This window comes from Sorex araneus, chromosome 3 (genome assembly GCF_027595985.1).
Source record: "Sorex araneus isolate mSorAra2 chromosome 3, mSorAra2.pri, whole genome shotgun sequence".
NCBI classification, from domain to species: Eukaryota; Metazoa; Chordata; class Mammalia; order Eulipotyphla; family Soricidae; genus Sorex; species Sorex araneus.
The window spans coordinates 227,397,863-227,420,348 of record NC_073304.1 but is presented as its reverse complement, the minus strand read 5'-3'; the positions used below and the strand labels follow the sequence as shown (position 1 = coordinate 227,420,348).

Here is a 22,486-nt window from a genome sequence, read left to right as displayed (position 1 = left end):
GTGTGGGAGTCCCTGGGTTCAACCCCTGACACCGCATGGTCCTCCTCCTGGGAACAGATCCCACTGAGCACTGTGCTGGGAGTAGCCCCCAAGCAGCACTGGGTGTGATTCCTTCCCACACACACATAGAAAAAAAATCTGAAATAAAATAATGTTTTTTGGTCAGTAAAGAATCACAGGGGCTGGAGCAATAGCACAGCGGGTAGGACGTTTGCCTTGCACGTGGCCGACCCGGGTTCGATTCCCAGCATCCCATATGGTCCCCCGAGCACTATCAGGAGTAATTCCTGAGTGCAGAGCCAGGTATAACCCCTGAGCACCTGAGCATCGCTGAGTGTGACCCCCCTACCCCCCCCCAAAAAAAAAGAATCACATAGATGACCGCCTGTTACGCTCCCTTTAACTGCCTCTTCTCTGGGGTTTCCTTAACCACCAACGACCTCTGTGGCCTCGAAGGGAAGGAGGTGGCCACACCCGGTGGTGCTCAGGGCTGACTCCTGGCTCTGTGCTCAGGGATCACTCCTGGTGAGGCTCAGGGCATCAAACCGGGGTCTGCCAGTGCCGGAAGCCGTGTGCTCCGCCTCTGACTCCCCATCAGACGCCGGCTCCCCTAACCTACGCCTTGGAGGCTCCCTCCTTCCGAGTCGCTGGGAACTTTGCTAGTTTTAGCACCAAATGTCCCCTACTTCCCAACCCTACCCAAAGTCCCAGGGATGCACCCCCCCGACACACACATTAGAGATAGTGGGTCATCACCCAGGGCACGGACGTCACAGCCTGGAGGGAGGCTAGAGGAATACAAATCCCCAAGCGGCTACCGCGCCCACCTGCTCAGCAGCTGAGTGATCTGGGCTCGGTTTAGATCCGTCTCCGCGTTTTCATTCGCATCAAAGGTCCCGGCTTCAGCTTCTCAGCTTCTTCCTCTTTTTTTTTTTTTTCTTTTCAAGGGAGGAAGGCACGCACACATATTTAGTATGCCTTTCATGTCCCACGGATTCTTCCTAAGGAAGGTAGCCTCAAAGAAATGGCGAGGACGGTTTGCTTTTTCTGTCAGGTTGGACCGAGGGAAGAGTGAGGGATAGTAGCTGAGGTGTGGTGAAGGGGGGACTGAGGTGAGGGTGATCTCACAGGGCAGCGTGTTACAGAGCCGTCTTTCTGTCCTGAAACAACGTGCTTTGCTCTCTGGCAAAGGTGGGTGGGGGGGTGGGGGGTCCTGCACAAGGACATTTCATCTCCTGTCAAGAGTATCATACCAACATGTAACTGACATGTGACATCGTATCCGGGTCAGGTGTCCCGGCTTAGGACTGGAGAATTGTGGTCACGTGATCAACACCCCTCTCCCCTCCAGCCAAGTCTTTCGTCAACCGTAGCTGTGAAATGTTTTGTGTCTCGTGGTGAGCAGTTTAAAGAGCTTTAAAGCACTTTTCAGCAACTTTCAACTCTGGAATGCGGCGTTATTAAGCTGTGCGTGACCTTGTCTGACTTATTTTATTACTGGAAATGCTTTGGGTCCCCTTCACCTCCCCCCCTTACTGCCTGTCTCATGAACACCAGTTTGTTCCCTGTCAGAAATTAAAAATATTTTTTATTTTCCAAATTTAACATAAAAGTAAGAACCTGTGGGAGCCGGCACAGTAGCCGGGTGGGGATGGTGCATGCTTGGCACGCAGCTGACCCTGATTAGATCCCTGGCACCTCCTGTGGCATCCTGAGCCCTGCCAGGAGTGCTCCCTGAGCACTGTTGGGTGTGGCCCCCAAACAAAATTAAGTGTTTGTCTTTCTAGCGTATTTTACTTAAAATACTGGCCCTCAAAACTCACCTACATATGTTGCAAATGGCCTAACTTCATTTTTTTCCTCAGGCTGAAAAATACCCCATTGCATACACTTTTTCCTTCCATTTATTCATCAACTCTATTCATTTGTTTCTACATCTGGGCTCTTGTAATAATACTCAACAGACACAAGGATGCCGAGTAACGTTTTACTTTAGACTCCAGGGCCCCAGGGGCCGAGGCTGGGTCTAGGGACAGAGTACATTCCTCATATATACACCAGGGCTGGCGGGGAAGCGGGGAGGGAGTCAGAAAGTCAAGCACAAGTCTGGGAAGCGAGCACAGCAGGAAGAGCACTTGCCTGTGTGCAGCCAACCTGGCTTCCATCTCCGGAACCCCGTACGGTCCCCTGAGCACTGCCAGGAGTGATCCCTGAGTGCAGAACCAGGAGAAGGCCTGAGCACTGTTTTGGGGTGTGACTCAAAATCAGAGACAAAAAAAAAATCAAGTATCTTTTCTTTCATTGACAAATCTTACTGTCTTGTTTTCACACATTTCAGAAAATACAGGAGAAAACAGAGGCTGGAGAGATAGTGCGGGTTAGAGCACTTGCCTGGAATGTGGGCCAAGCCCAGTTTGATTCCTGGCACTCCATATGGTCTCCGAGTCCTGCCGGGAGTGATTCCTGAGCAGAGTTAGGAGTACTCCCTGAGCACAGAACCAGAAGTTGAGTCCTGAGCATGGCTGGGAATGACCCAAACCACACACATGCACACACTTGCACTCACACACACACACACACACACACACACATGCACACACCCACATGTTTACACATGCATGTGCACACACGCACACACCCACATGCTCACACATGCATGTAGACACACACACACGCATCCATGCATGCACACACATTGGTGATGTGCTTGTTAGGAGGGGGTGTGTTCTCATCCACACACCTCCTCAAGACTTTGCATCACCGAGTCCCAGAGTCCCTTGGCAGCGGGCCTGAGCTTCCCAGATGAAGAAACCCCCCCCCCACCCAACTGGTCACCTCTCAGCCTTTTGCCCCTGGGAAGCAGAGGACCCAGGCCAGCCACCCCAGAAACGCCGCAAGGTGGCAGCTCTTGGGGGGACTGAAAACTCACCCCTAAGTCCCTCTCGATGGGTCCCTCAGCCAATGGTCCCCTCTGGGGGGCCCCACAGGGAGAGGCTCACACCCACAATCCATTCCCCACCGTTTTTGTTTTTGTTTTTGTTTTTTAAGTTTTCAGCGTTTCCTTGCAAATAGAACTGAACAAACGGCAAAGATTTGCCTGCGACATTGGGTATTGCGCCAGGGAATTGCCTGGCACTCAAGGGGCAGGAGGCAGCTTCTGCTACTACCAGCGTGGCTTAGATGGCAGGAGGTGTGGGTGGCCAAGCCCACGGGAGCCCCAGGGCTGCAGTGCTCGGGCTGTGCCGATGGACATCTCGCATGTGGGAGGCCAAGCCCACGGGAGCCCCAGGGCTGCAGAGCTCTGGCCGTGCTGATGGGCATCTCTCGTGGGGTATTCCCCGCCTTCTGGCCGGAGCCCCCACACAGCCAGACTAAGCCAGATGGGGACAAACGCCAAATCCTCGGGACAAACCTCAGCCCCAGAGCCGGCAGGGGCCGGGCGGCCCCAGGGCCCAGAGCTCAGGTGGCCTGGACAGCAGCGGGCTCCAGGGCACAGGCGGCTGACCGCGCTGCTGGGCTGGGCCAGGGTGCGGGGGCAGCGGACCCGACTCAGAGGAGGGAGAAGGAGCACTGTGCCCAGAGTGGGTGTGGATGAGGACAGCAGCCTCCTGCCAGAGTCAGGGCTGAGGCAACGGGGGTCCTCCCCGTTCCCCCCCTTTCCTCACTGGGGTGGGCCAGGAGAGGGCAGCTGTGGGCCAGGGGGTGAAGTCGCTCTCCGTCGCCCCCCTGGTGCGGAGTCTTGGGGTGACGGGGGCGCCCCTATTCCGGGATTCTAGGTGGGAGCCGTGGGGGCCGTTCCCTGGAGGCACTTCCGGGGCTGCCCCCTCACCCCCTGGTGCTGTGAGAAGCTGCGGCGTGGGGAGGCAGGGTGGTCCCCGCTCGGAGGTGGGGTGCCATCCGCCCCCAGGAATCAGCCCCCCACGCTGTCTCTGGCAGCTCCCCAGAAAACGTGGCTCTTCCCTCCGTGTCCGGGTCCCGGTGCAGACGGAGCGTTGGGGGAGCGGGCACAGGACTTTCTCAGGGCCCCACTGGCAGGGCCAGGCTGCGCTGGACACCCGGGCCTGACCTTCCTTTTGGGGCCTGCTGGCACCCCCAGCCCCGCCTGTCCGCACGCGACCTTCCCTCTCCCTCCCTTGATGGCCCCTCCGTGTGCTGTGTCTCAGCGCTGAGACTGCCCCGTTACAAACTATACTATTAGTGTCCGAAAAGTGCTGGTTTCATTGACTAGCGTCACGTCCAATGTTTATTCTTCATATGCTTGAATTTTAACCCCACCCCTCTTTCGAAAGATGCCCAGGAGTGGATGTTATGCTCACCCTAAAGTGTCTTAAGAGTTCCCTTTTTTTTTTTTTTTTTTGCTTTTGGGTCACACCTGGTGATGCACAGGGGTTCCTCCTGGCTCTGCACTCAGGAATTACTCCTGGCAGTGCTCAGGGGACCCTATGGGATGCTGGGAATCGAACCCGGGTCGGCCGCGTGCAAGGCAAACGCCCTACCCGCTGTGCTATCGCTCCAGCCCCATTAAGAGTTCCCTTTTGCTTACATCTCTAGGACCTGATTTCCAGGACCAGGAATGAGGTTGGGTGGTAGTGTGAGAAGGGCTGGCGGAGGGGAGTGGAGGGGTGAGGAGAGGAGGGGAAGGGAGGGGAGGGAAGAGTTAGCAAAGAAGATTGGAGCAAATATCCCAGATGCCGGCTAAAGCTGAGTTTCCGGCGGAATATATAAGCTCCGCGGCGGCTTTGTCGTTTCTGCCAAAGTTTGTTTTCCTTTCTGTGTTAGAGAGCCAGCTGAGTCCTGGGTGCCTCCGCTAGTTCCTTTGGATTTCAGAGATGCCTGGATTGTTACAAATGAATTGTTTTGTTTTTCTAAATAACAAAAGAGTATTCAAAGTTTCATCTGTGTGTTCAACCGGAGAGATAACTGTAAGGAAATGAAGGAAACTACATTGTGTGACCAGCATCCTATTGTTTAAGCACAATCAGTTGTGTTGGATGGGGGGGGGGGGCGTGTCAGAGCGTTAGTACAGCTGGTAGGGCACTTGCCTTGAACTCGGCCCACCTGGGTCCTATCCCTGGCATCCAATATAGCCCCCCAAGCCTGCCGAGAGTGATCCCTGAGCACAGAGTCAGGAGTAAGCCCAGGGCATCACCAGATGTGGCCCCCAAACAAAACAAAAGGATGTAGTGGGTGATTTCATTGGCAAGATAAGGACACAGCTGGGGCCTGACAGAAAGCACAGCAGGTCAGGTACTTGCCGTGCACGCGGCCCACCCGGGTTCAATCCCCGGCCTCCCAGACACCACCAGGAGTGATGCCTGAGTGCAGAGCCAGGAGTAACCCCTGAGCATCGCTGGATGGGCGTTCCCCCACAACACACACACACACACACAAACACACAACAACAACAACAACAACAACAGCAACAAGCAAAAGGGCACAGCCATGCTCAAGACCAGTCTGGCAGCCTTTTATAAAAAAAAAAAAAAGGGGCCGGAGCGATAGCACAGCGGGTAGGGCGTTTGCCTTGCACGCGGCCGACCCGGGTTCGATCCCCGGCATCCCATATGGTCCCCCAAGCACCGCCAGGAGTAATTCCTGAGTGCAGAGCCAGGAGTAACCCCTGAGCATCGCTGGGTGTGACCCAAAAAGCAAAAAAAAAAAAAAAAAAAAAATCCCGCTGCACACCTCGGGGTCCAGCAAGGCACTGCTGGGCATCGATCCCGGGGAAGATCAAGGCTCCCCCCCAAACCCAGCAAGTGACCGCTGTAGCCGGCATCCCTGGGGACAGCAGCCGCCACAGGTGTGAGTGGTGGGGTGCAGAGGCGGGAGGAGGCCGTCTGGCAGAGGAAGCAGCGTGTGGGGCAGGCCCCAGCTGGAGTGAGTCTGCGGGTACCATGCTGTGCCATTGGCCCCCGAGACTCTCCCTGCAGGAGCCCCCTGATGGAACCTTCTAGAAATGAGCAGCAGAAACAAGAGCCGCGGTAGGGGTGGCCAGGCAGGCTTGGGGGGGTGGTTGCGGAAGGGCTGCAGAGGATGCCGGGAGGGGCATCTTTTTTTTTTTAAGTTTTTAATTTTATAAAGTAGTTCACAATATTTGATATTGCATTGAATATTCGAACACCAATCCCACCACCATGACACCTTTCCCACCACCAGATTTCAGATGTTTCCATCCCGAACCCCAACCCCCGTCCCAGAGCAGAACCAAAATAATCTATTTTGTATTGTTGGTGATGAAAACCCACTGAAAATACTCCAGAAACATTTCCTTGGAGGAAAGAGTGTGGAGATTGTTGCATTTTACCCAGGGGCCACTAGGCCCTCTTATAAGAGATCACTAACAAGTTGTTAAAGGTTGAGCCTTGTGTGTAAAAAAAATATTTCCTTCTAAGATTGGTTGCCTCCAACTTTAAGCCCCATCAAATGTGGTGCAGTACCCTTGGAGTATGGGTGGTGTGAGGTACGAGTTGTCATGTGGCTGCAAATGCGGCCACATGGTCCAGGAATAAGTTCATTCATGGATGAGGCTCAGCCTGAGCATGTGGAGAGTGGCTGTGAGCCTGGCGGTGGTTGACTTGTGGAGGTTTTCGGCTGCCAGGGTGGGGTCTGGGTCCCTTGGGGCGGGAGGAGCCTCACCCGCCCACAGGGCTGTCTTGAGCAGTGAGGTGACCACCTTGGTTTTGCAGGATGTCGCCCTGGTGGTGGTGGTGGTATGTGTGTGTGTCTGTGTGTGTCTGTGTCTGTGTGTGTGTGTTGGAGGGGGAGGGCTGTTGAGTGTCCAAGGCCCTTGTGTGAATTTTTACAACTGCATATAAATCAACAACGTGCTTCATGTAGAACCTTCCATTATGAGTTGAATGGAGGAGCGGAGAGTTGGGACAGTAGGGGAAGGAGTCGCCTGGCCTGCACCCCCAAAATGGGAGGCCTTCACTTTCGAGTACCCGAACCCTCGGTGACACGGGGAGACACACAGCAGTGGCCCTGGGGAGAGACTTCACTGTGTGTTTCCCTGACCTCTTGGAGTTGAACTTCCAGCCAACACACTCCCTGTGTGTGATCTGCGGATCTTGTCTCTTATGTTTAAATTTCTTAGTTTTGTTTTTGGGGGGGCCACCGTGGGTGGTACTCAAGACTTACTCCTGGCTCTGCATTCAGGGGTCACTCCTGGGGTTGCTCAGGGGTCGCTCTGGCATGCTGGGGGTGGAACCAGGTCAGGCGTGTGCAAGGCAAACGCCCTACCCACTGAGCTATCTCTCCGCCCCCCTGGCGGGGGAGGGGTCTTGTTTAGACCCATCAGGTACCAAAAGCTGAAGTCAGGGAGGGGGGTCACGGAAATCTCTGCCAAGCCAACTCCTGCCACCCTTGGGAAAAGATTGTTCTGGGCTCTGAGCGTATTCTGGATCTGGGGCGCAGGAGGCTGGGCAGGTGGGGGACAGGGCTCCGGCCAGCCTGCCCGCCCTGCCATGGGCCCGTCGCGTTTGCCGGCTGGGCGCAGCACGGGCGTGTATCCAAGGAGACGGTCCCCAGGACGGCGAGTTTGAGAGCAGGAAGGTGTCCGGTTCCCAGCTGGCATCACCGATGCCCCTTTCCCCTCCCCCCCATTTAGCTCCAGCCCCTCCCACACCATCAGGCTCCTTCCCACCCCCCTTCTCTCAACTTCCTCCCCCACCGCAGCGCGGGCGTGGGGCGGGGGTCCGTCCTGCTGGCCCTGGACAGTCCTGCTGCCCCACAGCTCACTCCCACAGTGCTCTCGGGCGTGTCCTTGTGACACGCACCAGGAGCCCTACTGTGCCTTGGTGACGCCACGTGTGGCCAGTTCCCGTGTGTGTGTGCCTCCCCGGCACCCCCCCACCCGTCTGATGGTCTCACCTTGGGGGGTCTCGCCTGAGCGGACGCCCTCCCGGCTTGGGAGGAGCCGGTGGCAGCCACACTCAAGCCCTTTCCTCCTGTCCCCCAGGGATCTACAAGGGACACTGCTTCCGGATCAACCACTTCCCGGAGGACAATGATTACGACCACGACAGCTCCGAGTACCTCCTGCGTGAGTCATGAGGACGCCGGGGGCCCTGGTGGGAGGCGGGCAGGGGGCTGCAGGGGCCAGGGACCCCCCAGGAAGTGGGGGGTGGGGAAGGTGCTCTCCTCTCTCTGCTGCAGCCTCTGGCCACTCCGTTTCTGCATCAAAAATAGGGTCAGACGGCGGGGGGGCCCCCATGGCTACAAGTCCGGGGGGGGCGGGGTGGGGGGGAAATGAGGCCTAGAAGAGGGGAGATGGGAACTGGGCCCCTCTCAATGCTGGTCTGTCTCTGTCTCTGTTTCTATTACACACACACTCACACACACACACACAGACACACACACACGCACGCACACACGCAGGCCTGCTGGGCCGGGCTGCCTTCTGAGCAGCTGCTGGGCTGCCGTCTAGCAAGGGGGTCAGACTCGGGCTGACGCAGGCCGAGCATTTAGGGGGCGCTATGGCCTGCATCGCCCCCCAGCCCTTGCCTTATTCTTGCAAGGCGAGAGGCAGCCCAACGCCGAGGCAGCCTGTGCACTGCCGTGGCAGGAGGGACAGTGGCCTTGGCCCTGTGGACCCCCCCTAAGCAGCCCTGGCCCCCTCGCCTGGCCCTGACCGGCCCCTCGTGTCTGGGCCCCCAGAGAACTAAGGCCGCCCCAGGCTGCGCACCGGACGCTGGCCCCGGCCCGGGGTGACGGGGAGCTGAGAGGGGAGAGGCAGCGGCATTTTGAAGTCATTTTCCTCCTGGCATCAGCCGAGGCTCACGCTGCGCGGCTCGCAGCAGCGACCCCAGGGGTCCGGGCCGGCTTCATTTATGGGGAATCGATTCCCGCGTCGCCGTGCACCTGCCCACACTGCACTGGGGGGTGGCGGTTCTCTCCCGAAGGGAAGGGAGCCGGGTTCTGAGTCAGCTGGGGGAACAGCCCCGGGCAGAGGCGGGGGGAGGGTGGTGGTGAGGGGGGGCAGATCTCTCTGGACCCGTCCCGTCCCCCTCCCCACTGCCCCCTCCTGCTCGGCGCACCCTTCCTGCTGCCTCCGTTCCGCTAAGGCCAGCTCGGGCGGCTCCTGAGGACGGCCAGCACGAGCCGTGTGGTCACACCTGTCACGTGCAGAGAGAGACAGGGACACCGTGGGGGGGAACCCCGGGTGGGGCCGTGTGACTGGCAGACCCTGGGGCTCAGCCCAAACCCCACCACTCCCCACTCTGAACCTGCCCGGGCGGGGGGCGAGGGGGACGGTGGCTTTGAAGGGACAGTCAGGGTGGCCAGGGCTGGGGTGGGCAGCAGAGAACAGGGTCCGGGGGTGGGGGGCTGCCCTGCCCCCCCCCGTTCATTGCACACAGCAGAAACAAGGAACCCTGGAAGTCTCCCTTCCCTCCTGGGCCCTGTCCCTGCACTGTCTGAGGCGCCGTCTCAGGGGCTCGGTCCTGGACACCCCCTCCCCGGGGACCAGGAGTACGTGCACCGTGGGACACCTCTGGCCCTCTGCAGAGGGACAGGCACACGACGGGAGCTGCCAACAGGGTGCTGGGCAGCCAGGGGAGGGCACCCAAAGGACAGGGCCACCTCGGGGCAGGAGCCAGAGTCCGCAGGAAGGAAGAGCATTCTTTTTTTTTTTTTTTTTTTGCTTTTGGGTCACACCTGGCGATGCTCAGGGGTTACTCCTGGCTCTGCACTCAGGAATTACTCCTGGTGGTGCTCAGGGGACCCTATGGGATGCTGGAAATCAAACCCGGGTCAGCCACATGCAAGGTTCTGGAGAATTCCTCACTTTGCCTCCTCCGGGGCCTTCCACGTGCCAGGCACCACCTTGGCCCCAGGACACAGGAGGTTTCACAGGATGCTGAGCGAGCCCACCTCTGACCGCCCTGCGTGGAGGGTGGGGGTGAGAGAGTCGTGGGGAGGGGCTGGGGGTTCCCCACTGCCCGCCCCCACACCCTGTCCTCAGTGCCAGACTGAGCGTCCCGTGGCTGGTTCGGAGTTTGGGCTCGGGGGCCACAGCTGGTGGGGCTCAGGGATGACGCCTGCGTCTGTGCTCAGAGGTCATCCTGGTGGACATATGGATGGGATGCCGGGGATCCGGGCCGGGGCAGCCACCTTTGAGGCCAGTGTCCACCCACTGTGCTGCAGCTCTGGCATCCTGAGTCCTCCCGGAAAACTGGTGCTGAGCCCAGTCACCTCTCAGGCTCGGTCCTGGGGCTCGGGGCCCCTTCCCTGGGCACGCAGCACCCCGGAAGCCTCCATCCCCCCCGGGGCTTCCCATCCAGCTGGCCCTGGCCGGCCACTTCTCACCAGATCCTGCATTTCGGGGTCAGAGATGGGCCCGGGGGTCCCGGTGGGGACCTGCAGAACGTTTGGGGCAGGGCGGAGGGGCACGAGGCTGCTCGCCTGCTCAGGGTGCGACGTCTGCAGGAGGGGCCTCGAGACTGCCCCCTCCACCCCCGGGCATGCTTCCCAAGGCCCCCCGGGAACCCCCCCGGGGCTGCTGTGGAGAGAAGAGCGGCTTTTACGGCCCCCAGACAATCCCCTCTCTGTCCACACACTGGGGGCCTCAGAGCAGGAGACAAACGCGCCCTTCAGAGCCGGGAGGCCCCGGCGCCCCTCAGCTGCTCGGGCCCTGGGGGTCTAGGATGCCCCCATAGTCCCGCCAAGCCACGAGGGTCCCCACAGCAGGGTTTCTGCTGGAGATCTGTCCCCCCACCCCGAATCATCAGTGACCTGCAGCACATGGGGATAACTGTGTAAACACACAGAAAAGGGAAGGGGGGCACCACACCAGGCACAGGGCAGCAGCGCTCTATCTCTCCCGCCGCCTGCGTTCGGTAGTCTCCAGCCGCTTCCCCCACCCCGGGGAGGTTGATGGTGATGATGAGGCAGGCGAAGGAAGGAACGAGGGTCAGGCTGGTTGGTCTCAGTTGCAGATTATTCCATTCCCATCTCCATTCTCCTCTGATTCTCCTCCTGCTTCTTCCTCCCCCATGCGACTTCATTCTTTGGATCTGGATGTGGATCTAACTTCTCCAGATCTAGGACTGGGACTGGCCCCCAGCCCACTCTCACAGCCTAGTTAAATCCCCAAGCATGAGGGGTTAGGGCTTACACATAGGTGTGGTCACAATCAACAGGGGTAAAGTTCTTTCCCTCAGGGGATGCTGCTTCTAGGACAGATTCTCTTCCAGCAGGACACCCACCCAAGAGCGGAATCCCATGGGTGTGTTTCTCCTCTCCTTGTCCAACTAACATATAAGTATTCATAATATCAATCATTTTGTATGGACACAGCAAGAGATACATTAAGCTTATAGAATTGCTCTCCTGGAGTCATCTCGATCTCAGACTACAGTGCTCAGGCTAGATTAGTCTTTCCTATTCCTAGCAGGGTCCTAGTCTCGTCATTGCTTTTGGATCATGACAGCATTTGTCCATGACCAAGCTCTTAACTTATAGTTAAGCGTTAAGTACTTTGGCCAGGCCCATCTCGATGCCAGGGTAGCACATAACTCACCACTTGCCCTGGGTCCGTCCCATCCCTCGTCGGGACCCTGTCTTTGGGGTACTAGGAACTAAGGGCAACTGAGGCTTAAGTTGAGAAAGCAGATGCCCAGGCATGTGGTCCACCCATATGGTCCAAAAGTAAGTTATATCCCATGTTACAAAAGCATATTAACAACTGTCTTTCTTTGTCCATACAAAAAGGACATTGCTTTAAGGTAAATTATTCAAAAGACATAAGGAGAGGAGAAAGGCAATATTAACTTACAATACAAGTTCAGTGTCCTAGAAATGTCTGAACTTACAAATTAACAGAGTCTGATTAGGGGAAAAGCTGATTAACTGGTTGGGGAAGAGAGCATAGAGAAGTGGTTACAGATAGACAAAGGAATGGAGTGACTCGGGAGCACTTTGATGGGTGTGACCCGATATACCTAAGCTCCTTGTGGCAAGGGGAACAGGACATACCAATGTTGTCTAAAAATGCTTAGAGATTATTACCAGATAAACCTAAACTCTGTGGCAAGGGAGAAACGACAAACCAATGGTATCCTACAGATAACCAATCTGGGGACTTGGCCCTCAGCCCCCACCCCGGCCAGGGGCTCAGAGTGAGACTCTCGCACTGAGCCCCCACCACATGCCCCCTGAGCCCCCTTCTGCGCAGCCCATAAGCAGCCCGCATCCCTGCCCCCTGGCCAGCATACTGGGTCCCAGGACTTGGCATCTCGCCACCCGCGCTCCCTCATGTGGGACCGGGGGCCTTCGCTCCGGCTGGCAGGGCTGCCGTGCTCTCGGGAGAGCCTCCCTGGCCCCTGCCCATGGCCCCCAGACCTGCTGGACCTGAGCATCACCCCAGTGTCTGCTTCCCCTCTGCTCCCCAGGGGGCAAAGGACAGAGGATGCGCCACGCGGGGGAGGGGTCTCGTCTCAGGGTCCCTTCTAGCTGGGCCCCTTCCTCTGCTATCTGAGTCAGTGGTTGTGGCTAAGACTTGGGCAAGCAATGGGGGCTGGAGGGTCACCCATTGACCCCCTATAAGTATCGCTGCTCTCCCAGAGGGGCCAAGGGCCCGAAGGCCTTGCCCGGCATGTGGCCCACCCAGGTGTGACCCCCGGCACCATATATGGTCCCCCCCCAGTCCTTCCTGGAGTGATCCCTGAGCACTACCCGACATGGCCCCCAAACAAAAGTTTAAAAAGAGGGTCTGGGATGGCCGGAAGTGAGCTGCCCAGTGTCCCTGCCGGCCAGAGCCGAGGGGCCAGGGCTGTCGCGGGGACACCTCGATGCCTCGCCCCGGCCACTGCCCGTCTCCCACCCGCTCCTCACGCCACCCACAAGGGCAACGGAGATAAAACTCACCTGCGAAGCCGCGGATAGTGAGGGCCAGTGCCAGCCACGTCCAGGGGCAGAGGGACTCAGCAGATTGAGCGGTCACAGAGCCCCAGTCTCTACGGGCCCCGTGGGGGTGGTCAGAGACAGGGGAAGGGCTTGGAGTGGGGGCTGATGACTTACACCCAAAGCCACTGCCCGCGCCCACGGCCACCACCCTCACCAAGACCACCCTCCGTGCCCACGGCCCGCACCCACACCCACGGCCGCGGCCACTGCCCAGACCATGACCCCCGGCCCGAGCCCACGGCCCCGCCCCCGCGGCCCCGCCCACCGCGCCCACGGCCCCGCCCACCGCTCCACCGGCCCCGCCCCCGGGCTCACTCCCCGCCCCTCCCGCAGGCATCGTGCGCGCGTCCAGCGTCTTCCCCATCCTCAGCACCATCCTGCTGCTGCTGGGCGGGCTCTGCATCGGCGCTGGCCGCTTCTACAGCCGCAGGAACAACATCGTGCTCAGCGCCGGCATCCTCTTCGTGGCAGCAGGTGAGAGAGGGGCAGCGGGGCGCGGGACTCTCACGCACAGACCCCGGGGGACAGGGGGCGGGGGGCGGTCTGCCCTCTCGGGATGCTTATCGCCTCCCCGGGCCAGGGAGGGCGCGGGCAGCGGCAGCTCAGGCGTGGGCGACGCAAAGGTCTCTCTGCGGGTAACGCAAACATCCCAGAACCAAGAGGCGGGCTTGGCGGCACCGTGGGCACGGTGCCAGGCACGTCGGGGTTCGCGCTGCATGGCTCCCAAGTCTGCAGGTTGGGTGAGCACGTCCAGGCCCAGGCAGGCCCCACGCCCCTCTGGGCATAGCCCTGGTGAGCCCAGAGCCCCCCAGTCAAGAAAGGAAGAGGTGGGCTGGAGCGATAGCACAGCGGGTAGAGCGTTTGCCTTGCATGTGGCTGACCCGGTTCGATTCCAGCATCCCATAGGGTCCCCTGAGCACCAGCAAGGTAATTCCTGAGTGCAGAGCCAGGAGTGACCCCTGTGCATCGCCAGGTGTGACCCAAAAAGCAAAACAAATAAAAAAAATAAAATTTAAAAAATAGAAAAGAAAGGAAGAGAGCAAACGCCAAAAACAGCCAAAGTCGGTGAAATAGTCAGGAGCTCCAAAGGGCAGCTCTGCCCCAGGGTGGGCTGTGTCCAGGGGGCTCAAGGCCTGGGGGTTGGCAAGGCCATGGGTAGGGGGCTGGGGCTGGACGGAGTCAGGAAGGGGTAGAGTGAGAAGGGTTCCAGGACCCGGTCTGTTCCCAGTGCGGACCCCAGGCACCCTGAGCTCTCCACCTCACGGGGCCCTCAGAGCCCCGAGGGGGACACTTGGAGCCTCTGGCCACTGCAGCTGAGGGGAGGGCAGAGGCCACAGGTGGCTCCTGCATGGGTGGTCACCAGCGCGGGGCGGGGGGAAGGGAGGCGAAGGAAACAGACCCACTCGTGTGCCTGGGTGTGTGTGCATGCAGGAGTGAGAGAGAGGGGAGCACGAGAAGGAGCCCAGAGCCTGGAGAGAGCACAGGGGCCTGGGGCTCGCCTTGCACGCAGCTGACCCGGCTCCATCCCAGCACCCACCTGGGCTCTGAGCAACAGCCAGGAGTGATCCCTGAGCACTGCCGGGTGTAGCCCCCAAGCAGAAGAAACGAGGGAAAAGAGAGAAGAGAGGGGAGGGGAGAGGAGGGGAGCGGAGAGGAGAGGAGAGGAGAGGGTTGGGGAGGGAAGTGTAGAAGAGAGGAGAGGGGAGAGGGGAGGGAGAGAAAGGGAGAGGAGAGGAAGGAAAGGAGAAGGGAGGGGAGGGTGAGGAAGGGGAGAGGAGGGGAAGAAAGGGGAGGGGAGGAGAGAAGAGAGGAAGGGAGAGGAAAAGAGAGGAGAGGGGAGAGGAGGGAGAAGAAAAGGGAGGAATGGTGAGGAGAGAGGAGAGGAGGGGAGAAGAGAGGGGAGGGGAGGAGGGGTGGAGAGGGGAAGACAGGGAAGGAGAGGAGAGGAGGGGAGGGGAAGGTAGGGAAGGAGAGATGAGGGGAGGAGAGGAAAGAGGAGAGGAGAAAGGGGAGGGGAGAGGGGAGGGGAGAGGGGAGGGGAGAGGGAAGGGGGAGAAAGGAGGGGAGAAGAGGGGAGGGGAGGAGGGGAGGAACGGTGCCCTCAGAACCCCTCGGGAAGGGACGAGGCAGCTCACAGCCTGTTTTGTTCCTATCCGAACATTCTTAGCACTGTTTGGGTCCTGTTTGGGGGCCACACCCACCCAGTGACCCTTAGGGGCCGCTCCTGGCGGGGCTCAGGGGTCCAGCGTGGGCCCCTGGCCTGACCCCGCCCTCCCCGCAGGCCTCAGCAACATCATCGGCATCATCGTGTACATCTCCAGCAACACGGGCGACCCGGGCGACAAGCGGGACGAGGACAAGAAGAACCACTACAACTACGGCTGGTCCTTCTACTTCGGCGCGCTGTCGTTCATCGTGGCCGAGACGGTGGGCGTGCTGGCCGTGAACATCTACATCGAGCGCAACAAGGAGCTGCGCTTCCACTCGCGCCGGCAGCTGCTGCAGGCGCCCGCCTCGGCGTCGCCCTACGCGCGGATGCCCAGCTACGGCCACGGCCACCGGCGCCGGCGCTCGCGCTCCAGCTCGCGCTCCACCGACGCCTCGCCATCGCGGGACGCGTCCCCGCTGGGCCTGAAGCTGGCGGGCGCCATCCCCATGGGCGAGCTGTCCATGTACACGCTGTCGCGGGAGCCGCTCAAGGTCACCACCACGGCCAGCTACAGCCCCGAGCGGGACGCCGGCTTCCTGCAGGCCCACGACTTCTTCCAGCCCGAGCTCAAGGGCGGCCTGCACGTGAGCGTGCTCAACCGACGGACCACGCCCGTGTGAGCCCCCCCGCCCCCGGCGCCCCCCGCCACCCCGCCCGCCCGCCCCTCGAGAACGGGAGGCAGCGGCCACTCCACCCGCTGGGCTCCGGCCGGCCTGGCGGGCAGCGGAGGGTGGACTTTTAATCCTCCCCATTCCCTTGCCCGGAGGGGGTTGTGCATCCCAGCCCTCTCTCCCCGGGGGTCCCCTCGTCCCCCCAGGGGGCCCGCCAGCTCTCTGAGGTCACGTGCCTGGACTCCTCCCCCAACCCCCGCCTCTCTCGGAAGCTGGGAAAGGGGTTCACGGAGAGGGGGGGGGCCTCTTCCCTTCCCAGCTGGGCCTGGGCCGCCACCAGGAGGGTCCTGCAGGTACCCCAGGGCCTTGGGACATTGGCCAGTGCCCTCGATAAGCCCCCCCCCGCCCCCGTGTGTGTGACCCTGACAAGAATACCCCGCGGGCCCCCTCCCCACCGTCCCCTCATCACTCTCTGTCTCTCTCTCTCTCTGTGACTGGGGGAGGACTCAGCTGAGGCCTGCCCCCACACCCCCAGCACTGGGTGGCACCCCCAGGACACTGAGGCTGGTGGGCGGCCCCGGCCCCCTCCTCTAGGAAGCTCCTGCCTGTCCCCGAAAGGGCCGCGTCCTCCAGAGTCCAGAACATTCCACCAGGCAAAGGGGGGAATGGCCTGTGGCCTCTCGCTGCGTCCCTGCCCACAGGCCGAAGGAGCGGCTCTGCCCCCCACCGCCTCCCCCACCTCGCCCCCTCGCTGGTGGTGGGCCCCCGGAACCCGGACTCCCGGGCCAGACAGGGACCCCAGAGCAGTGCCAGCACCCCTCTCCTCCGTGGTCCCGAGTTGTGGCTGATGGGATGAGCTCCGGGGAGCGGGTCTTAGAGCCGACCCCCCGGGCCCCTGGAGGTAATTTATTCTGCCCCCTGACACCCCCACCCCCAAGGGCTAGGAGGAAGGTGGGGTGGGAGGGCCGAGGGCTGTGGGGGGAAGGCTCAGCTCCCGGGGGTGGACGTGCCCGGCTGGTCTCCAGCAGACAGAGGAGGCCGGGGTCGGAGGAAGCCCCTCGAGCAGGGAGCCCCCCCTTTTCTATGACACGCGTGCTTTCTACAGAGAAACCGTTTCTTACTTCCCGAGACTTCGGGACCCTCCGCAGTTGCCCGTGGCCTCTTGGCGGTGAGCGGCCAGTTCTTACCTCAACAACCTGCCCAGAGCCCCGGGCGGACCCCGAGTTCAGGACCCTGGTGGAGGCCAAGTCCGCCCCCCCCATCCCGTGCCCCCGCCTGGCCCTGGGCTGAGGTGGCTGTGAGCCTCACCTGTCCCAGCACGTACACGGGGGGGGGGGGGCGCCCGGGGTCAGCTCTGCCCTGTCCAGCCCGCCCCTGACCCCCCCAGCCTGCCCCAGGCAGTCCCCGCAGGGGCCTGAGACACACTCTGTCCCCCCACCCTTGTGCGCCCCCCCACCCACCAGAAGTGTGTTATTCAGGGAAGGCTAGTGGGGGGCGCGAACCCCACCTTGGGCCGTGCCCGCAGGGCTGAGCTAAGGAGCCAGAGGGCAGCGGGGAGGGCAGGGCCCCCTGTGGTCTGCCCCACTCAGCCTCCTCCCCCCTCCCCTCCCTCTGCCTTCCCCTCCCCTCCTCCCCTCTCCTTTCCCCATCCTCCCCTCCTTCCTTCCTTCCTCCCCTCCTCCTCCTCCCCTCTTCCTTCCCCTACCATCTCCTCCCCTCCCTCTCCCCCTGCTCCTTCCCTCTTCCTCCCCGCCCCTCCTCCTCTCTGCTCTCCCCTGTTGCCCCCTGAGCCAGGGTTCGGGGCAGGGGTCTAAGGCTGTCTGCTTCCCCCCTCAGCCCTAAGCCTTGTACCCACGGGGGCGTGAGATGGCCCGCGCCCACCTTCTCCTCCACCCAGCTCACCACCCTCGTGTGACACCCCGTTTTCCCCCCAGGCCCCCCTGTTAAGCCCCTATGACTTCTGTATCTACTGCTGGTTTGGGGTTGTTCATTCTGTCTTTTTTTTTTTAATTAAATAAAAATGTTTTTAAAATAGTCTCCGGGCTTTGCAGGAAGGGGGCGGCGCTGCCCCCTGGGCCCTGTGGACACGGGATAAGGAGTGGTCTGGGGCGGGGAGAGGGTTCTGGGGAGCAGGCTGCACCCCCACCTGGCACAGGTGCAGGGGCTTCTATCGAGGGGCCCCACAGGTGGGCTAGGGGCTTGTGTGGCGGCGGGGGGGGCGAGGGGGGGCGGGAGGATCTCGGAATGACTAAAGCTGGTGAGTGAGGACGGGCGAGGGCCAAGGGGGCAACAGGTGGCTGGGGACAGGTAAAGGCAGCGGAGAAGGCACTTACCTGCAGGCATCTGGCCCGGGTTCAATCCCCAGAACCCTACAGGTCCCTTGAACCCTGCCGGGAGTGATCCCTGCACGCAGAGCCAGGGGTTGGCCTTGACAACCATCTCCCGACAGGGATGACCTGAAAATACAAACAACAGCAATAAAAACGATCCCCACTGGAGAGATAGCACAGCGGGTAGCGTGTTTGCCTTGCACGCGGCCGACCCGGGTTCAAATCCCAGCATCCCATATGGTCCCCTGAGCACCGCCAGGAGTGACTCCTGAGTGCAGAGCCAGGAGTAACCCCTGTGCATCGCCAGGTGTGACCCAAAAACAAAAACAAAAAAATTAAAAAATAAATAAAAAATAAAAACAATCCCCAGGCTGAGAAGCTGTGTGCTGGTCCCATCTCACATGGAGGGAGGGAAACTGAGGCACGGAATCTGGGAGGTTGGGCCAGGCCACGCAGCCGCGTCCCAAAGCCCTCGCTTGTGACTTCTCAGGAGCTGCTTCCAGGCCACGTGCATCAGGGTTTCAGTCCGGGGGGGAAGAGGGAACTGGGAGCGTTGGGTGGGGGGAGCCAGGCGGTCCCTTGTCCAGGCTTTGGAACCCAGCTGTGGTGGGAATCCTGCAAAGGCATCCGAGGAATCGGAGAATATCGAAGAAGAAGAAGAATCGGTCCTGAAAACCCACCATCCCACGGGGCTCGGTTCTGGCGCCTCCTCCCCCCAACCCCCACCACAGGAAGCCCCCCCAGCCCCCACCGGAGAAACTCCCCCTTCTGAGACTTGTTGGAAGAAGCTGTGAACCCAGCGCGCCTGTCACCATCCACAGGGCTCTCTGGGTGGGCGACAGGCAGCGAGTTTCCCCTGTTGGGGTGTTCTAGAACCTGCTCTAGAACCACCTGTGGAGGCTCGGCCCCCACCCCCCACGCCCCCGCCCCGTGCCAGCCCTGGGCAGGCCATGCCCACTGCCCTTCTCACCCTCTGCTTCCCCAGCTGATGGCCGCCCTTTCTCCAACTTAGAAGCGTCCCCACGCAGCCACCAGGCTGCAACGCTGTCACTCCTGCCCCCCACCCAGGCAGTGCGGGCACCGGCCAGGCCTCAGTTGCCTCTTGTGTCTCTGAACCGGAGCCCCCGGGGGAGATCTTTGGCGGGGAGGGAGCTGCCCGAGTCCCTACTCTAGCAGCCCTGGTGGCCCAGCCCTAGAGAGTGGGGAAAGGTGGCCGCGGGGGGGAGGGTGGCCTCGGACTCCAGAGAAGGGGCCAACATGCCCGGTGGGTGTTTATAAACTCGCAGTTCCTAACGGAACTGCCGGTACAACTCGTGGGCTCAGAAACCAGCGATGGAAGAAGTCGGGGACGGGGACGTGCCTCTGTAGCGGGGCTGGAGGGACGTGATCTCCACTTTGTCTGCAGGTGAGGTTCAGGGAGGGCTCGTTGCCCGGTTGACGCCTGAGCCACGGGCACCTGCACACGTGAGCCTGCAGTCACCAGCCACCTGACACTCACAGGCTCCCAGTTCGAGAGCAAAGCGTTTGGGGGCTGGAGGGAAAGAACAGCGGAGAGAGCATTTGCCTGGCATGCAGCTGACCTGGGCTCGATCCCCGGCATTCTATAGGGTCCCCAAGCCCAGTCATGAGTGATCCCTGAGCACTGAGTCGGGAGCGAGCCCTGAGCACTGCCAGGTGTGGCCCCAAAGTCAAGGAAGACTCAAGCATTTTCCCTTGAGCAGGCGTCTGAGCGGCTCAGGGAAGTGGGGGCGCCCCTGGGAGGGGGGGTCCACCGACCCAGAGATGAGGACAATGATGGGTGCTGGGCAGAGAGACGGAGGTGTGGTCCCGGGGTACAGCCTGATCGTGACCCTTTGTCTTCACGAGAATGTCCCCATGTCTTTAAATCTTCTGAAGGGAAGCAGAGGGGTCCCATTGGCTGGGTAGGACACTGAGGGGGACAAATGGTGGGGTACTCAGTTATGCATTGGGGGGCTTCTCGCTGGGCACTCGACCCCTCCCTCCTGATGTCGGTGGACCCCACGGGTGACTCCCGTGAGTCGTGAGGAGAGGAAGACGGTCACTTTCTCCCACTCCGCCTCTGCCACCCGGGACCCCTGGGAAGACCAGGACCGGTAAAATCTGCGATGAGCCCCCGCTCGCCACGGGCCTGAGCCCCCGCCAGCCCCACCACCAGGTGGCCGTCAGGTCACCCCTGAAGTCCGCTGGGTCTGCCAGGCACCCGATTTCTCGGGGGAGCCACAGACTGAGGCTGGGGCGAGGATTTGCTCGTTGCGGGAAAGGAGAGACCAGTCCCAGGCCTAACCCAGGGTTTTGGGGGTTCTTGTCTCGCTCGCAGAAAAGAGTTTCAGGAGTAGACAAGCAGGGAAGGAAAACAGGTTTTATTTGGAGGGTTTAGGGTGTGGAGGGAGAGAGGGTGAAAGAGAGGAACGCACTCAGGAGAGAACGCGGGCGTCGCCCAGGGCGGAGGGAGCCCCTACACACACCCCAGCATTAGACAGGAAGGCGTGGAAGGACACATCTCGGGGCTGGAGCGATAGCACAGCGGGTAGAGCCTGGCACCTGGGCCCTGCAGACACGGAGATAGGCCCTGCCTGGGGCCTGTTTCCCTCTAAACCGGCTGCAGGGGTGAGGCCCGCCCAGCCCTGCCTCCGTGTCCCAGGGACAGCCTCACGTCACACAGAGTCCCCTCACATTCCCGGATCTGGTGAAGAAAGTCACACAAACTCTCAGTCACATGGACGCCTTCAGTGCCGCCCCGGGGATGGGTCCGTTCGTCCAACCACCGCCCATGCATGGTCCTGCCCCCTCTCGCCCCCTGCCCGGCGGTGTTTGGGGACTCCCTGGCCACTCCCAGTGACCCTCAGCTCCGCGGTGCGGGCCTGGCAGTTGAGAGTTGCTCAGGCCCTGTGTCCGTCCCGGGCTGCTGCTCGGCCCCCCGCTGGGCAGCTGCTGAAGTCCAGGGTGGGGGGCACGGCTGGGGGCCAGCAGGACCACCCTAGTGAGTTTAGGGGGGAACACGGTACGGGGATCCAACGTGGGGGCTTGAGCGTGACAAACACGTGCCCCAGCCCGGTGGGCCACCTCCCCACCCTCCCGTGTAAAGGCCCCACCCAGGGCCCGGGGGTGCCCTCCGAGGGGACCCAGAGAGTGTCACCACGCTCAGGCCTCCAGAGAGAGTGGATGCACTCGCACGAGCCACCCGGGAGGGAAGGCATTTGCTCCCCGCTGAGCCCGGCCCGCGTCCCGCCTGGGATCCCTGAGCACAGCTGTGCGTGGTCCAAAACTCCTCCCCCCCGTTCAAAAAAAAAAAAAAAGAACCAGCAATCTGGGGCCAGGAGATTGCTCAGCGGCTAAATAAAACACCTGCCTTGCGAGCATGCGGTCTCGAGTTCCGCCCCTGGGGACCCCACGTGCTCCAGGAGGGACGCCGGCAGCCGCGTGCCTGTCTGCCCTGTGCCATGAGCGCTGCAACACCGCCAGGCGCGGGTGGCGACCGGAGGGGGCAGCCCCGGGAGCAGCTCAGGGTCCCGAGGAGCACTGCAGAGGAGCACTGCAGTGGAGCAGGCCAGCAGTGCTCTGAGCGTGCGTCATCCAGAAGGCAGCAGGGGCTGGATGGGGGGGTCCTGGGTTTCATCCCTGGCACTCGATGGCCCCCGACACCACCAGGAACGACGTGAGCGCCCCTGAGAGTAGAGGGGGCGTGAGCAGAAGGCAGGGAAGGAAGGAGACGCGAGCCTGGGCTGGGGTGATGCCGACGAGGGTCTGTCCGGACGACCGCCCGCCCGGCGTGCACACAACAGCGGTGGGCGTCAGTGGTGCCCGCCTGGGGCCCATCACCCACAGGATGGGAGGGTGGGAGGCAGTGAGCCCCCAGGGGGAGCCTCCCCAGTTCTGGAGGCGGGCCACGCCGGAGCCTCCTCCAGCCGGTCTCCTTCCGCCGGGGCCCCCCATTCTCAGGACCCTCGGCCCATCCCCGGGGCCCGCCTTCGTGTGTGTGTGTGTGTGTGTGTGTGTGTGTGTGTGTGTGGTCCCTGCCCCACCATGGGGTGGAGTCTGTGTTACCTGAAGGGGGCCCCCCATTCTCAGGGCCCTCGGCCCATCCCCTTCCCCCCAGACACGGGCCCTGTGTTGGGGCTCCTCCCCCAGCAGGCAGGAGGCCCAGCTTTCACGGACGGCGCGTCCCGGGCCAAGCGGGCGAAACCTCCTCCCGCCGGGCCCGCCGCCTCATTTTCCAGAGGAGCAAAGGCGTCTGGAGAGGCTCGGCACGGGATGTCACCGGGGGCTGCCTCAGCAACGCTCTGACCCTCCCGCCTGGAGGCAGGGGCAGGCCAGGGCCCAGCAGGCACCAGCTCCTGCCAGCCCGGCGGGGCACACGCGGGTCAGCGGGAAGGTTGGCTCAGGGGGCTGCTGGCAAGCGGGCAAGAAAGAGT

General features: G+C 61.4%; 1 protein-coding gene across 2 annotated transcripts in view; it reads left to right on the top strand.

The window, feature by feature from the left end:
- The window catches only part of CACNG4 (calcium voltage-gated channel auxiliary subunit gamma 4), a 52,495-nt gene extending 34,661 nt beyond the window's left edge, over window positions 1-17,834 (top strand). Inside the window, exons 3-5 of one of the 2 annotated variants that reach the window (XM_055133528.1) lie at window positions 7,958-8,041; window positions 13,237-13,377; window positions 15,185-17,834. In XM_055133528.1, coding sequence (XP_054989503.1) covers window positions 7,958-8,041; window positions 13,237-13,377; window positions 15,185-15,732 — 773 coding nt within the window. In that variant the 3' untranslated portion in view covers window positions 15,733-17,834. The remainder of the gene's footprint in view (window positions 1-7,957; window positions 8,042-13,236; window positions 13,378-15,184) is intronic. The other variant, XM_055133527.1, reaches the window with a different exon arrangement.
- The last annotated feature ends 4,652 nt before the right edge of the window (window positions 17,835-22,486 follow it).